Source organism: Drosophila eugracilis, unplaced genomic scaffold, assembly GCF_018153835.1.
Source record: "Drosophila eugracilis isolate 14026-0451.02 unplaced genomic scaffold, ASM1815383v1 contig_1963, whole genome shotgun sequence".
In the NCBI taxonomy this organism is placed as follows: domain Eukaryota; kingdom Metazoa; phylum Arthropoda; class Insecta; order Diptera; family Drosophilidae; genus Drosophila; species Drosophila eugracilis.
The window spans coordinates 258,260-274,654 of NW_024572825.1; the positions used below are offsets into that span (position 1 = coordinate 258,260).

General features: G+C 38.6%; 1 protein-coding gene across 1 annotated transcript in view; it reads right to left on the minus strand.

Moving 5' to 3' along the window:
* The window catches only part of LOC108102424 (chitin deacetylase 1), a 42,049-nt gene extending 26,157 nt beyond the window's left edge, over positions 1-15,892 (minus strand). Inside the window, exons 1-4 of the mRNA XM_017207402.2 lie at positions 15,674-15,892; positions 7,297-7,388; positions 7,109-7,220; positions 1,151-1,278 (exon numbers count right to left, since the gene is read on the minus strand). Coding sequence (XP_017062891.1) covers positions 1,151-1,278; positions 7,109-7,220; positions 7,297-7,388; positions 15,674-15,725 — 384 coding nt within the window. The 5' untranslated portion in view covers positions 15,726-15,892. The remainder of the gene's footprint in view (positions 1-1,150; positions 1,279-7,108; positions 7,221-7,296; positions 7,389-15,673) is intronic.
* Positions 15,893-16,395: the final 503 nt, after the last annotated feature.

Sequence of the window (16,395 nt, forward strand, 5' to 3'; positions counted from 1 at the left end):
TCTGGGCTGATGTAAAAACTGTATTAGGGTAAAAGCTTTAAATATATGCACATTTTGTGAAGCAATTTTATGAGTTTTCCGGCTCGTTGTTGCCATTGCTATTTACACCTAGAGCGCATAACTCTTGGACAAATAAACAAAGCATAGTTATTAAACAGGATATTCGAATCAACAGGAACACCAGTAGCAGCAACAACAGAAACAACAACAGCACTAGTATCAAAAACAATAACTGACAACAATAAGGGAAGAACAACAGCAAAAACAACAGATGGCAAAAAGTACAAGAGCACAATTTCCTTATGCAAAGCGACGATAAGAGCAAACCGAATGCGAATACATAGATTTATAGTCACAGGACACCGAGAACCCGAGTCCAGAGGCAACTGAACTGGGCAACTGGTGCTGAATTCTGAATCCTGCATATATCCGAACCAAAGCGCTGCGATCCACAGCTGCCATAGCCCCAGTTCTGTGTCGTAAAAATAAAAGCTGTCAATGCACTGGAAATTTATCGCCCTGCAAATTAACACTTAAATGTAAAATGGAAAAATGGAAGGCCACCAAGTAGAGACTTCTATCCCTTTAAAATTCGACTAAACGATGCCCTGTACTTTTCGAGTTAAAAAAAGATCACTTTATTTGCTACACTTTTTAAAACTCTTAATATAAGTTCATGTAAAATCTGCTAATTAGTAATTCCTATCAGATACCTGTCACTCTATTAACCAATTCCAATTTAATTTTACTAGCGCCATATTTTGCTAGATCCAGGCACACTGCGTAGGTGAGGGTTTATAACCTTAACTTGTTATTAAATTTAAGTTTATTTAGATTTAAAAAATCGATAGGTACAGACACACGGACAAACGTCGAGATGCTAATAACCCTGATCAAGAATAGGGTCAAAAAGGCATCCTTCCTTGTGACATACTTTCCAACGAATACATTACACCCTTTGCTCTACGATAAACGGGTATAAAAATGAAAATAGGAAAAACTTTAGGTGTGAGCAAAGATACGAAATATAGAGAAATGACAAATGTTGACCTACTGTTACTTTACGGATTGGCTTTAGAGCCTCACTCACTTTAGTACTCATCCACCCAAAACTAACACACACCCTGGTACTCCCGTCCATCTCACTTACCTTCTCGGGCTCCAGGTCTTTGGGAATCTGAGTGCCGTCCTTGGAGCAGAAGCAGAATGGCAGGGAGCAGTCCTCCGTGTTGCACCGCTGGGCGGTGTCTGCAGGGGCCTCCGTGGCAGGGGCGGGCGCTGAAAGGGGCGCAAATCAGTTTGGAAATTATTTAAAATCTATTTCGTTATGCGGGATCCAATCCCAGATGCCGGGAGGTCGAAAGTCAACAAGTCAGACGGCACAATGCCGTACGAAATGTCAATAAGCAATCCAAGGCGAATGTGTGCGAGAAACAAGTTAAAAGAAAGTTAACAACGGGCGGGGTGGAGGAGATCAAAGTCAAATAACCTTAAGCCAAAGACCGGGCTCTCTCCTCTCTCAAAAGATATTTGCATATGTGGGCGGCGCTTGGGCGTGGCATCTGGATGTGATTGCGAGCCGAGCGGAAACTCAATCGCTTTCAATTGCCTTTTTCTACACGGAGCCCCATTGCCCCAACCTCAGAGGCAATCAGTTGTTCGAGCTTGTTTTGTTTTGTTTTGCGATCGAGTAAACAAATTCGTTTAAAGTTCGCAAAACAAAAGGTAAGGCCAAGTCAGGAGCCATGTTCCTTGGCAAATATTAAATGCATATCCGAAACATCAGCAGATGCACTTACCGAATTAGCCTCACCATGAATGCGCTATAGAAACCCGTTGCCGGAGGCGGTAAATTGATTTGATTTCGAGCTTGGCTTCGAGCTTGGCGTGCGGGGGTCAAGGGAATCTCCAGTGACTTCCAGCGGTTAAGGGAGAGGTATGTGGAGCGTATTGGAGGTCACAAATATAAGTCACTTGCGGAGCTCCATTAAAGTTAATAGCAAAACTTGTGCCAGATAAAATGACATTATCCACAATTATCTAAGTTTTGAAAGTTCTTTTTAGTCTGTTATCATTTTCCAATCTCTTAAATATGTATTCAATAGATAGATATTAATGTAATATAGCTGCTCTTGTAAGCCCTCAAAACCTCCATTTCTTATAAATTGTAAAATTGTTTTGATTGAAACAATTGTTGGTGCCTTGATAGATATTAACAAAATGAGCAAATGGACTCGGTAGGTGATTCTGATACAGATTATATAGTATACTTTATGGGGTAAGAAACGCTTTCTGCAGCCTGTCAACTAACTTTTCTCTTGCTTTACTTGCTTTACTTTCACAAAAGCATCAGTCCTTTTACTCTAAGCCTTAAGGAAAACTTTAATTTCTTTACGAACATTTTTGTAACGTAAAGTCCTTATCCCAAGTCAATTAACTAATCGATATGAAAATGATAATGTGCCTCGTTCCTAAGACATGCGCCACCAGAAAAGCCAGCCTTACTTTTGGCAAATGTTGCCATCGAGAATAAACTGTGAGCATCATCAATCAAACCAAATCAATTCTACTTCCCGTCGTTCCTTTTATGATTTTTAGGAAGACTTGGACAGGAACTTAAGCCTTCTATGCGGAGAAGTGGCTATCGAAGGGGGTTGGCTTAAAAGGAACTTCATTTCGATTAAGCCTTTCGACAATGCTTAACTGGGACTTAATTACTGAGCTTCAGCTTCAGTGTCATGCAAATGAAAAGTCCAATACGCAAGCAAAATTTAGGAAAATGTTTATAGTGGGAAGGACTCCCGAAATTGGCATTTTCCAAGTCCCTGAACTGCCTGTCCCCTGGCTGGCACCCGACAACCTGTTAACTTTGTTGAGCTTAAGAATCTTACAAAAAACTAATAGGCAATATAAATGAACGATTTTCCTTTTTATGAGTTTAAAAAAATTTACATAGCATTTCGGATCAGATTACTGGCGAAATTGCAAAATGGCAAAATAAATAAAAGTAAGACCAGAAAGAAAAACGAAATAAATTCTTCTGGCATATCAATGCCTTTTGAAAAATATTTGTGGTCACATCATAAATAACGGCAATGAAAATGAAATGCTAGGCAATTAATTGGTCAGGACACAAACACAGACACACACGCACAAAACAGGACACACAGAGGACAGGACTGCTATCAACATAAATTCTCTGGGGCTGGAAAACTAAACTCTTTGCTAACCATCCTGTCCTGATTTTCCAATAGAAAGTAAATGCATAAAATTTTATTATTTCAAAAAGAAACTTCAAGAATTTTGCATTCCCACTCTCTATCCAACTCTGTCACACCGACTCCTGCCGTCTCGCTTCAAACTTTCGCTTGCCTTATTGAATAAAATGTAATAAACACTTTTAGTAACTTTGTCTTATGTATTTTGTCGTCGGTGGACGGACAACGATTCACATCTATGCACACTATGCGTATACGTAATATTCAGCTACTGTCACTCCGTACAGCAGCTTTTGTTGTTTCTGCTATTTCTTGTACAGTAAACGCATGTTAGAGTGAACTATTATTAAATAGTGCAGGTAACTAACTAATAGCACTAGAATAAATCTTCAGTTGATAGTTAGGCAGTTAAATGACAGAAAATAACTTGTTTTAATTCCTTATTCGAATCGATAGGTCTGGTATGTAAAGTCAGAAAACAAATACAATTAAAAGGCCTTTTAACGGAGAGATACTTTCTCGAGAGGGCATTACACTTTCGTTACAGTTTTTGGCACTACTTCTTCTAGCCCTTTTAGCCGTGAGGGCGTGTGGGTGTGCGGATGTGACAACTCTTGCTGTTGTGTAAGCAATATTGAAATGCTGTCATTGAGCGTGCTCACTGAATTATGAAATTGAAAACTATTCACTGCAAACAATTTTTCTTTGAATTTTATCAGCTCAGCTGCGTCTGGATGTGGGTGGAAAATCAGCTTGTCATTTCCTTGGACACGCTGCCTGTCAAGCGTTCTAGCCCTCGCAAACATACGATTCCCTTGAAAAAGGAAAAAAGTGACTTAAATATTTTAATTCGAGTCTCGCCTTGGTCGAATTAAATCGAAATAAAACGAAATGCATTGCATTTATATGCACAATGTATTGCATACATTTCAGGGCACACACATACCGCTTTTGCTTATTTATTTAGGGGACACGTTACTGACACAACTTCAAATTCAGTTGAAATCCGTTGCGTATACGCAATTCGTCAGTCGAGATTTGAGGCAAGTACGCGAGGGTCAGAAGGGGGTTAAACGGGGAGCGGGGACCTACGAGCTATGGATGCCGGAGAGGAAGTCTTTCGTCTGGCAGAGCTCTTAATCCTCGGATGGCTTAGGCAGTTGGCTGCAAAAATTTAAGTGCCCGACGATTAAAGGCAATCAGTTAGCTTGCTTTACATATTTTACTGAAACTGCTTTAAATTATATAACGACGTATAAAGGAACATGCACAACTGGCTAGGTGGGATTCAACGGATGCTGAAGTGATTTTAGTGGGCGGAGAGCTGGCTATCAACCTTGGAGTTGAGGTAGCCAGTTTTTGTTGCTAGCTAAATAGAATGTGCATTTCAAAAAAAATCTTATAAATATATGTACGTATCTACTATATGTATGTGTCAGCAGAAAAAGCGGAAACAAATTCTAATGCAAAGAGCTTTGACCCAATCTCTGCTGCAATATTTCGCCTCGAACTCTGTGCCTGCGAGTGAAGAAAAGTAATAACATAAATGGCACACACACAAAGAGCTATTTATATGAGAAAACATTCTAGTTGGCATTACGCAAATCCCCAAACGCTTTAGCTGTCGCAGCTTTCTTCCAAGCGGTTGCCTTCCGACCGAAGGACGACTGCCAACGACCGACGACTGGCGGACCGGGATCAGCTTCCGGACCCGTGCCCGTGCCTCTGCTAGTACTACTACTATGTCCCATCTTCCAGAAACTTATCCAAAAAAGTCGTAGTCGCAATTGCAACTGGAATGGCGACTACAGCAAAAGTGCGTGTTTGCATGTGAGCGATATGTCACTTGACACCCACCCACCCTCTTTCACCCCTTCTTAAACTCTTGCCAAGCCCTTTTACACCATGCACACTGGACGGAAAATCTAAAATAAGTGATTATTGGTTATATTTTGGCAAGTTTTAACTTTAGTTTATGTAATTCTTTATATATTCATGTTTTTTATGTTATTTCTAGAGTGTAGAGAGCGTGGGATTTTTGATGCTTCTTTCCACATTCTAACACTCTGATAAATAGGTTTACTGGTCATTTAACAGATTATCAAGTGTCGTAATCATTATAATTTCAGTCAGAAGATCGCAAGTGAAATACCTACCTAGAGGTATCTGCTTGCATGATCCTTTCCTACACATCAAGGCAAAACTATTTCGTATAAGTCCCATGGGGATGATCTTAAAGTTAATAGGGCAAAATTAAGTAGACTTATATAACCATTTCCCAATTCAGAATATATTATATTTTTAGATCAAAGAAAATCTAAGCTTAGGAATTATCGGTCTTCTTATATACAAATCTCGGAGACTCTACCACTAGACCCATTTCCCACTTCTCCACCTTTATCTTCCTTATTCAAAAACTTTGGTTTTTAGTAATTATTTAACGTCAGCCGATTGACCGAAAAGTTCATAAACAAGTTTACTCAATTTGCTGTTGCAGAAGTCGGAATAATATTTCCCGAGTGTATGTTAAAAAAGGTGGCAGGGGCGTTTTCCCAGCTCTGAAGGTAAAGGGGGCGATGCAAAAGTCCGACACTAGAGCTGTATGGCTCCGTAAAACTGAAAACTAAATCGCAAATGTAAGCTTTTATGGCCCACATGCCCATACGGCTGCGATCAAGGTTATAGAACCATGAATGTCTAACGCAAGATAGCTTTAGTATTTCATGACCATTGTTGTATGTGTTCGAAGTATTTGTTGCTGTACTAATACCCCTACTCTCTAATTTAATCAACCTTAATCCTCTCTTCATTAAACCAGTGACTAATGCCCGAGTCTAATGGGCATAAAAATAATAACATTTTAAGCCAACGAACTTGTAAGAAATTAGTTAAAAAGGAGGTATGAAATGCACTAAGCAGTAACTGGTGTCGAATTTTAAGTGCTATTCGAATGACCCGGAGTGTGAGACGAGAACTAAAGATAGACTTGGTTATTCTTAAGCTGTCGCGTTTGTGCTCCATTTGAAGTGCACTCAATGCTGTGGGTGGTCGGGTGGTGTGCCAAAGTACTTGGCATTCATCTTGGCAATGGCTTAATCTCCGCCACGCCCTTTCTGTGAAAACGTCGCCCATTCTACCAACCGCCCTTTTTCCCTGCGGCAAGGTGGCTCCTTTGGGCAGCATCGTTAGGTAAGTCAATAGAGCGGACAATGTTTGGATTGTGTCCTCGGAGTGCTGGACACCATTGGGCTTTGTCATCGGGTATATTGAGATTTCGATTTTGGTTGCGGTTCGATTCGGGTTTGGCCAGCACAAGCACAACAATACCCACATATAATGTAGCATCCATAACTGAGTTATGCGACATTTACCCAAAATTGCTTCCTAATGCACAACATCCGGCCTGAGCATTGCACTTTTCTGCGACTCTCAGTTCTTGCGAACTGGAAAACAAATTTATATCTTTGGAAGTTATACTAAAAAAGGTTTCTAACACATAGAAACATAGTTAGCGACTGTAATATTCGGATTAACATTTTGAATACTCCTTAACTATACCTTTTTGTTAAAGTTTGTTTGTTATATTGATCTGAAATATGTGGCGAGTAGTTATATAATTTTTTATTCATATCTATTCATATATTTACTCGTATATATAGTTAGCCTTTATGTTCCCCATCGGTTTTTTTTTAGTCTGGGGCCCTGTGTCCCTCTCAAAACTTCAAATCGTTTAGCAGCCCAGACGGACAAAAAACAAACCTGGCCAAAGGAATGTTGGCCCCACATAGAGTGCACTTACAATTTTTAGCCCATTTTCTTTGTTCGCCCTGATTTATGTTGCACTTTCTTCTCCGCTTTGGCTGGGTTTTGGGACTTTTCTAATCACTTACTTGTTGGTAGAGGACCGCACTTGGCCTCGTCCTGGAACGTGCAGTACTTCTGCACATCATCGAAGAAGAGTCCAGATGGACAGCGGTTCAAATAAGGATATCCATCGACGCACTAGAAGATCGGGAGTGCCAAAGGGGTATGGTGTGATACATTTGAGAAATTTAGGATTAAAGGCTGTTGAACTCACTTGGTAAAACCGACGACAGGTCGCCGGATCTGCGTAGTTGCCATTGGCAATATGTGAGGGGCACTGAAACTCCTCCTTCTCCTTTCCCTGGCCTGTGAAGTTTCAGAAAATGGAAAAGTTTCGATTAGTTGGCTAAGCCGTGCAAGGAATTGATTTATTTGATTTGTTATCAATTAAAACTTAAGCTTGCGATAATTATATTCGTATTTAGCCTAATTGATTTTTAATTGACTCATGCCGAGAAGGAAAACCAAAATAAATCAGATAAACCACTTGTAAAATGGAAATGCAATCATTTACGAAACCTATTTGCTTGTGGACCGACACGCTAAATCCAACGAATCCATAACCCAGCGCATTAACTTCTTTATAGAGTGAAGCGGTTCGTGGAATTTAAATATCCGGCAATTAATTGCATAATATATATAATACCTTATGTACGGCGGCATGTAACTCGTCGGATTTATATGGTTACGGAGGAGGAATGAGGAATGAGGGCTAGGATAAATACAAAAATATAATCGCTTAATGTATATTTATGATGATTTTGCAGCATTAATACACTCTCATATCCCCACCTTTATGCGTTTCAATTTTTTAATGAGTCCGATCTAACCTTAAATGGCTTGGCGGCTTGACATTTACAAAAAGCCACGAGATGGGGTGGGCGATAAGCGAATGAAACAAATGAATAAATAACAGATAAGTTATAATTAAATGTCGATTTACGTTTTGATCAAGTGGCAAAAAACAGAACGTATCATATTAAATGTACAAAAGGGAACAGGGAGGGAACTAAATTAATGAAAATGTATAAATATTTTCGTACTCGAACTTGAAACCCAACGCCTGCTCTGCTCGGCTGCGGTTTAGGAAAAGTTGAACTATAATGAATATAAATTGACTAACATAGATTAACATAGGCCTAAAATCAAACACCAGTAGTTCAGACTAGTCCGCTTTTCCCAAACTCGAGTTCCGACCAAAATGTTTGGTTTATTTGGGGGAAAATCGATGAGATTTAGGGGCGATTATAATTACGCCCACTTTCGCGGTTGAATGCCGCTCAAATTATTCATAAAACATATCCATTTTGGGGCTAAATGTTAATTAAATGAAAACTATTATTGGATACAATTGCATTACGTATAGGCACTGTGGAATGCCTGTATTTTCTTTTTTTTTAATTATAATTATTTGTCAGATTTATGATTTCGCATTGTTGCCATGTCACGAAAATGCCAATTAATTGATAGCCAAGTCCGAAAATAGCAGAATTCAATTTTGCCGATGCAGATAAAGTGGCCTATTTAGCTGGTGATTAGATTAAAGAACCTTTTCAGCATCATTTTTTCAATGGCCCTTATATGGTCTACAAAAAGTAAGTATACGAGTATAAATAGACTAAAAATCAGTTGGAAGGTATAATAAATCAAAATCAATATACATAGATATTACTTAATTTACATGTATGTATAATTTATGTTTTATTTTTTTTTGTTATGAGATTATTATACACCTCGAACCGTACAGTTGATTCTAGTTAAGCTTCAAAGAGGAAGGAAGGACTTTATCTAGAGAGGAAGAGACTTTATTTGAAGATATCTATTTGTCCATTGATCATAATTTGATTTTTATATTTCATATGACATACAATTTTTGGTACTTTACTCCATGAAGGCAGATATTTCAATTGCCTTCACTCAGAATATGAAGGATCCCGTCCGGAATTATTTATTATATTATTTATAAAGCAATTAGATATTGCAATAAAACAGCATCTTCATAAATTAAATACACTTTGTAGTTTAGAAATACCCTTAACAAATGCCAGATAAAAACCTTGCCTCAGGGATGATTTCCAGTGCCCAAAATAATACCGGAATGTATCGACTTATTTGTCCCTTAACTTCAAGAAGGTCAGATGGTCCCACTCTAGTCAGGGACACTCCTTAGGCACCATATATTCTTATTAATTGGTTAACATACAGTTATTTGCTTAACTATTTAATTCACTTTCAATTCAATCAATAAAAATAAGTCCAGAGCTGTATAGAATTGCCAAATATTTTTTGTAAAATTAATTATAATTATAATCAATTATATAAGCTGGGATAGTGGCCAAGGTTAATAGGCTTGCTGATATATTGCTGGCAAGACGCGATGGTTAAGGATTTTCTTTTGCTGTCGTCAATTTTTCCCAACAACTTCCCAGTAGGTTCTAAGCTGGCAAATCAATTAAGTAGACTTGGAGAAACGCAAAAATCATTTTTTTCAAATAGGCAATAATTACAACCTTTACCAATTTACTATTTACGAAAACTCCTCTCCTTAAACAAGGCTTAAAACATTCCGTATGTAGTAAATTAAAATGGGAACAGGATCAGGGGACATTGGGATATGGGCGACAGGCGATACTCCAAATACACCCACGAATACTATGAAGTTTCGAAAGTGAAACTAAAAAATATGTCCATGGATTGGGCCTAAAAAACTGCACGTTCTTCCGTACCTTTTTTAACTTTTGGCTTATTGCGTTGGTTTTTTATTGGCACTCGCTATTTATTTATGGCATAAATACGTTATTTTTATTTCAACTTGCGGAGGCTTTTTGTTTCTGTGCTAGTTGGGATAGCGATTAAAAATAAGTGGGTAACTTTAAAAGAGACCACTTAAATTTTGACCAAACAAACGCAGCTTTCATGTTTTCAATACAAAAACCGAAATATTTCGCTAAAATATTTGAGTGTTGGGGCTTGGTCAATTTATGGTTATTTATGTGTACGAGTATGTTTATCCAACAACAGCAGCGGCCACAATGCGGTGAAAAAAGCAACAAAATTGGCAGTTAATTTAAACGGAATGTGTAAAATAAACAATAACAAAGCAATGCCATAATTAAATCAAATGAAAATGTTGGGATAAAAAAGAGCAAAAATAGCAGAAATAGCGAAAATAGCGCCGCAGTGGGAGAGTGTGGGAAACCCCATTTTCATATAATTATTATGGCTAATTAATATTTATTAACCAGTACAGACCGACATCGATGTCCATAAACACTGGCCAAGGCACTGGCACGAGGCCAGAAGTCATGGCTAATGAGGCGATGTCCCCTGAGCGGCTTAATACCCCCGTTTCCCCATTTCCCCCCTCCACCACCGAACGTTGACCGAGGCAGAAGGGATATTTGAATTCTTGAATGAAAAAAATCAACTCCGGCGACTTAAAAGTTGAACAGACAGAATAAACTTGTAGCAGCCAACTGTCCCCAACTGCGGGAATGTGCAACATTCATGCAACGCAGTGACAGGAAACAGGAAAATTGCATCATAGAGCTATCTCCCCTTCTACCTTCCATTTAAATGCGCGTTGCATTTGAAATGTTTAATTTGCTGAACAAAATTAGAAAATCCTTAAAGGATCTCATCAATGTATGCTTTTCTCAAAATAACTTTACTGCCCATAACTTTGAAAAAAGGTTTTCATCCAAAATCGAATAAATATTAATGCCTTCGGACTTTTACCGGCACGACGAAAGTAAAAAGGTTAAAAACAATAATAATAAATTTATTGCACATTTATTTAAAAGTCATAAGGCCAATTACATGGAAACCGTTTTTTGTTTTTTCCCTTAATTAAGAAATTGCCAATGCGGAAAATAATAATTAAAAATAAGCCGAGAACCGTAACGTTCAAAAGGATACATTTCCCACTCGCCTTCTCTCCCTCCCACTATTGCCTCTGTCTTGCTCTGCAGAAATTAAATGTGCCCGAGAAAATAAATAAAATTGAAGAACAAAAAACGAGGAAAACCTGGTGAAGAACTGGAAAAATCTTTATTTTATGCACATCATGCAATAAGTTTTCGTTTTCTTGTTTCGTTTTTCTGCGATTATTTTTGCTTTCCGTTGATGTTTTCTTTGGCATTGTTGTTGCATTGTGTTTTTCATTTTCCCTGACCATAATTTATTTAACATTTCTGCGAAGGCTTAAAGCTAAAAGGGTGAATATTGAAAAGCTTGCCAGTTAATTCAATTTGCATACCTATTGCAGTTCAGCTATTGGACTTCACAAAACCATGAATTTCCTGTACTTCGGAATATATCGTTTTAGAGATAAGACTAGTTTTCTCGTTTAGTTGATTAGGTTAAACAAAATCACTAAACTCAACCTAGCAGGTACGGACTATATCCGTATGATACTATTTATCCCGTATTCCAGGTTTCCCAAACTATTCGAATAGGCCTATGGCCTGGCAAATTCATCACTTGTGAGAGTGAAACATTAGATATCAAGGAAATATATATTCTTTATGATTTTTCTTCCATATAATAGGTTATTTTTTGGTGTAGAATGCGCGGTTAAAGAATAAACCAGAATGTCTCGATTCTGTAGAACTCCGTCCTGACTTCCTTTCATACTATCATGCTGTAATGTGAGGACCATTTCTTGATTTATGAATATATATCTAACCGAATAATTTAACCCACATTACGATAATAATATATTTACTATTCCCTCTTTAGAGAAAGGCTTTCTGATTTCCGTCCCATATGTAGCACGTGTCTTTCCTATTTCTTGAATTTCGATAGTCGAAAACAGCTCCTTTATAGTTATTGTTTTCTAACAATGATGGTAGAATCTTGAATTTTAATAAATTCTTAGGCTGTGACGGAATTTTTAAATTATTAAAAAGGCCTAATGTGCGAAATAAGTTCGGAAGGGCTGTGTTTCACCCTGGAAGTGAGTTTAAATCGATTTCGTTTCGCTGACACACTTTCATTGGGTTGTTTATGCACAGATATTCACTTAGCACGTTTCGCATTCCGGATCGGACGGTCTCTTTTGTGCTGCCATGGCCGTCTCTTTCTTGTGTAAATGATTTTATTTTTTTTTATCGGTAAAGCGTTTTCAGTTGTTGGTTGTTGTTGTTTATCTGTTGGTATTTTCAAGTAATTTTTCACGCATTTCTGTGGCTGCTTTGCGCCTCATTTTTCACGCCTGTCCATGTATTTGTGTCAGCTGAGTGTGTGCGTTAAGCTGCTTAAAAGTTTTTGTCGCTTCCTTTTGCAACATTTGTCGTTTTTTCGCGCTGTGTGCTGTGTTTCAGTTGCTGCTTTTCTGCATTTACAACACTTAAATTGTAAATAACGCCGATTTGGTTAACTCAGCGCGAGAGAGACGACATCTGGGCGCGCGAAAGAGACGGAACCTGTGGAAACCTCTGTGTTCACTTTTTGAGTGTGTAATGGCCAAAACCACTTGCCTTTGTCAACAAATTTGCGTTTAAATGGCTCATGTGCCGCTGTTTTCCCCCTTTTCTCTACCGCGTTTTCCTCGCCCACCCATTTGCCTATTTTCGCATTTATTTTAATTTTGTTTTAAATTATGTGGATTTCGTTTTCTTTAAGTGAGCGGTAAAAAAAAATAAAATACTACAAGGAGAAGATATCTTTTTTTGCAAAAGAAAGGGAGCGGCAGATTACTTAAATGAAATGAATGTGTCCCACTTGAGAGTGATAAATTATTTTTCCTCCTAATTGGCTTTAATTTCGGATGATAAAATTTGGCCTCTTCACTTTCTGGGTGCTGCATATATCAAAGTTAATTAAGTTACACGGAATTTGTATTTTCCATACTGCCGAATTCTGTTCTAGGAGGTGCTCTTTAATAAGTCTCAGCAAGGTCAACGTCGCGTGCGAGACTAAACATAAATCAACCTAAATAGTTCTCTTAGGTGACTATGCTAAGCCATCATAAACGAAACAGTGAGTGAAATAAATATTCTACTCGTGCGTGCTACTAATGTGCAGCTCATAAAAAGCTCTATAAATGAAAAAGGCTTCTGTATTAAAAACATGTTGTACACATTTGATTTCAAAGGATTTCGCAATACCTGAAAAAGCGCTGCACAAAAGTCCGTTAATATATATTTTTTGCACTTGTGCAATGGCTCGCTGGCGAAATGAAAGTATTTTTTTCTTAGGTACACTTTTTGGCGGATTTTTCATCACCACCAAAAGCAATTATGCAACGCGCTGGCGCTGGCAGTGGCGCTGGTGCTGGCGATGGCCAATCAATAAAATAAAAAGTAAAATCAATGTCACAATCAAGTTGCATAAATGAAGCTCAGCATCTGCTCCGAGCTCCCGAAAAGTGAATAAAATCATTTGGAGTTTTCAATTCCCGTTGTATTTTACGGTTCGTTTCTTAAATTTTACATCAACGTTTACATAATGCAGGCAACATGCACCGTTTTAGAAACAAGTTTTTCACCTCCCGCCGAGCACCGAAGAAAGTGAAATCGAAAGAAGAAACTTTTCGAGTTATCGGCAATACCGGTGATGCTGCAATGGTGTTGAAAAAATAGGCAAGCCTACATGTATTTTTACATACGATTATACGGTTTATAAAGTATGTGAGCAAGAAATTAAAGCAAAAGTTGACCATGAAATTCACACAGAAAAGAGTCGTCAGATTTGCATATTCATGAAGTTCATTCGCAGGTATTTCCGATTTTGGAGCTACACGGCAAAAATCTATTGTAAATTAAAATGTAAATTTATTTCACTGTTTTTCCAACTTTGATAGCTGAATTGTTGTCTTAAACTGAAGTTGGCTGCTTCGAAATTCAACAAATAATGCAATGTCAACCTCCTTGACAAGATAAATATACTTTGTGTCCGCTGCTTAGCCAGTTACCTTTTAGATTATGTTTTGCATTTCAAAGGGACTTTCCATTCTTATTTCAAATGATTTATTTTTGCCTTCTTAAATTGCATCAAGAGGAAACGCTATAGTCGAGTGCCGCGACTATAAGATACCCGTTACTATTTTACACAATTTTAAAATATTAATTTTGATAGTGAAAATTCACAAGGCGCCACCTATTGTCAGAGGAAGTATGTTGAGTAACTGATGGTGACTTCACTGCCCATGGCCTTGTAACCTAGATTTCTTCAGGAATAGCGAAATAATGTTCAGATTTAAAAAATCTTTGGTAAATCGATAGATATAATCAGAAATAAGTCATACAAGGTCAACGAAGGCATTCCTAATAATATTATAGACGCCACAGTTTTCCGCGGTTTGTGGGCGTTAGAGTGGGCTTGGCCGGATGCATCTTCGTGGCAAGTTGCAGTGGCATCTCGTAAATACGTGTTCCTAAGCAAAATTTTGTAGCTCGAATAGTTTTCGAGATTTTTGCATTTTTGGTTTTTCGGGTTTTGTGGGCGTTAAAGTGGGCGTGGCTTGATCGGAAAAAATAAATTCGCACTTTCTATCTCTTATAGTTACCGAGATATCAGCTTTTCTAGAAAATCCGAAAAACCTTGAGGCTTGTGGGCGTATTGGTGGGTGTGGCCGGATATTAGTAACACTATAAGATGCGCTGGCATCCAACGTTTATACATAATGAATTTCATTTTTCTAGCTGTAATAGTTACCGAGATTTTAGCGATTTTAGTGGGCGTTAGAGTGGGCGTGGCAGGATGCTGAAATAAACTTGCGCTGTCCCGGGACCTCAAGAATCTTCATGCTTAATCTCAACTTTCTATCTGCTATAGTTCCTGAGGTCTCAGCGTTCATACGGACGGACGGACGGATGGACCGACAGACGGACATGGCTCAATCGACTTCGCTATTGATCCTGATCAAGAATATATATACTTTATAGGGTCGGAAACGACCTTCTATCTGTTACATACTTTTCAACGAATCTAGTATACCCTTTTACTCTACTAGTAACGGGTATAATAAATAATGATAAAAAGCATATTTCAAACACATCAACCTTGGAAGCTTCCTGCTAAGTCTGCGAAGCTTGACGTTTTTGCTCTATATGTAAATATATGCCGATGGCTGGCTTTCTGGCTGAATTGCTAATTAGCATGAATGACTAGCCAAGCGAGTGGCGCAAAAGCTGCCACTAATCAAGTTGGAGGTCAATTCGGCAGTTCTCAGCAGGCAGTTGGCAGTCTTTTTATTACGCAACTGGGAAGAGTGGAAAGAGTGATCGGAACCACTACCCGCCAACCAGTTTGCCAGTTTTCCCGACAGGACAGCTGACCTTGCGGGCCGACAGGGTGAAAACCAGTTGGGAAAACCGGTGCTGTTACCTAATTCGTACAGGAAGCAAACTTCAAAGCCTTAAGTAGGCACTTTTTCACTTTTCAGCACTCAACGAACAGATACTCAGGAAGAGACTATACAAGCTCTGGCTCTCTGATTTCTTACACTCGCACCAAGCACAGTAACAAAAATTGAAAAAAATACGTATTATACATATATCTTGTAGTTTTGTATGTATGCGCAGTGAAAGCGGAAACAATATATATTTGTAGTGGATCGGTCGGTCGTCGTCTGGCCAGAAACTTACCATTGACACCAGATATAGCTAGCAACACGGCCAGCAGACACAGCCGCGACATCTTGATTTCGGCTACGTGTACTGATCGAAGTATGAGTATATATTTCCCGATTCCGGATCGAGATTTAAAGACAGTGTTTGTGAGAGTGGGGTACGGGGGAGGGCGAGTAAAAGCTAGACGTCCGCAACGCGCAAATGCAAACCGTCAACTGATCGAGATCCACGACCGAGAAATTGCAAGAAGCCAACGCGAAGCCACTCTTCACCAAATCCCAACTGAAAAGCACTCGATTGATGGCTCAGCGGCTCAGTGGCTTAGCTGCTCAGTGGCTCAGGGCTGGTGGAAAAATGCTTCGAGAAATGTCAGGCCAATCGAGCACAGTTTATAGTACAACTCATAAACGAAAGGAAATCTTTAACTTCTGTTTTAAGCTACTTAGTATTAAAATAAAGAGAATAAATATAGTTTGTTGGTTAAAGTAACTTCGTATATTCAAATTAACAGAATAACAAATGATATCTGTTCTCAATCCCACTAAATATCCAGCCCTGATGTCTGAGCACTGGGATACGGACCCCAAAGATTCGTTCGCTAAGTTAACGATCTCAACTCGCTTTCGTTTGGACTGGTTGTCGTACGATTCCACTCAACTCAGTCTGATTCGATTCGAGTCGAGCGGAATCGAGTGGGTTCGATACCGAAACAAAAGCCGGTTTCGGGAAGCGGCTAA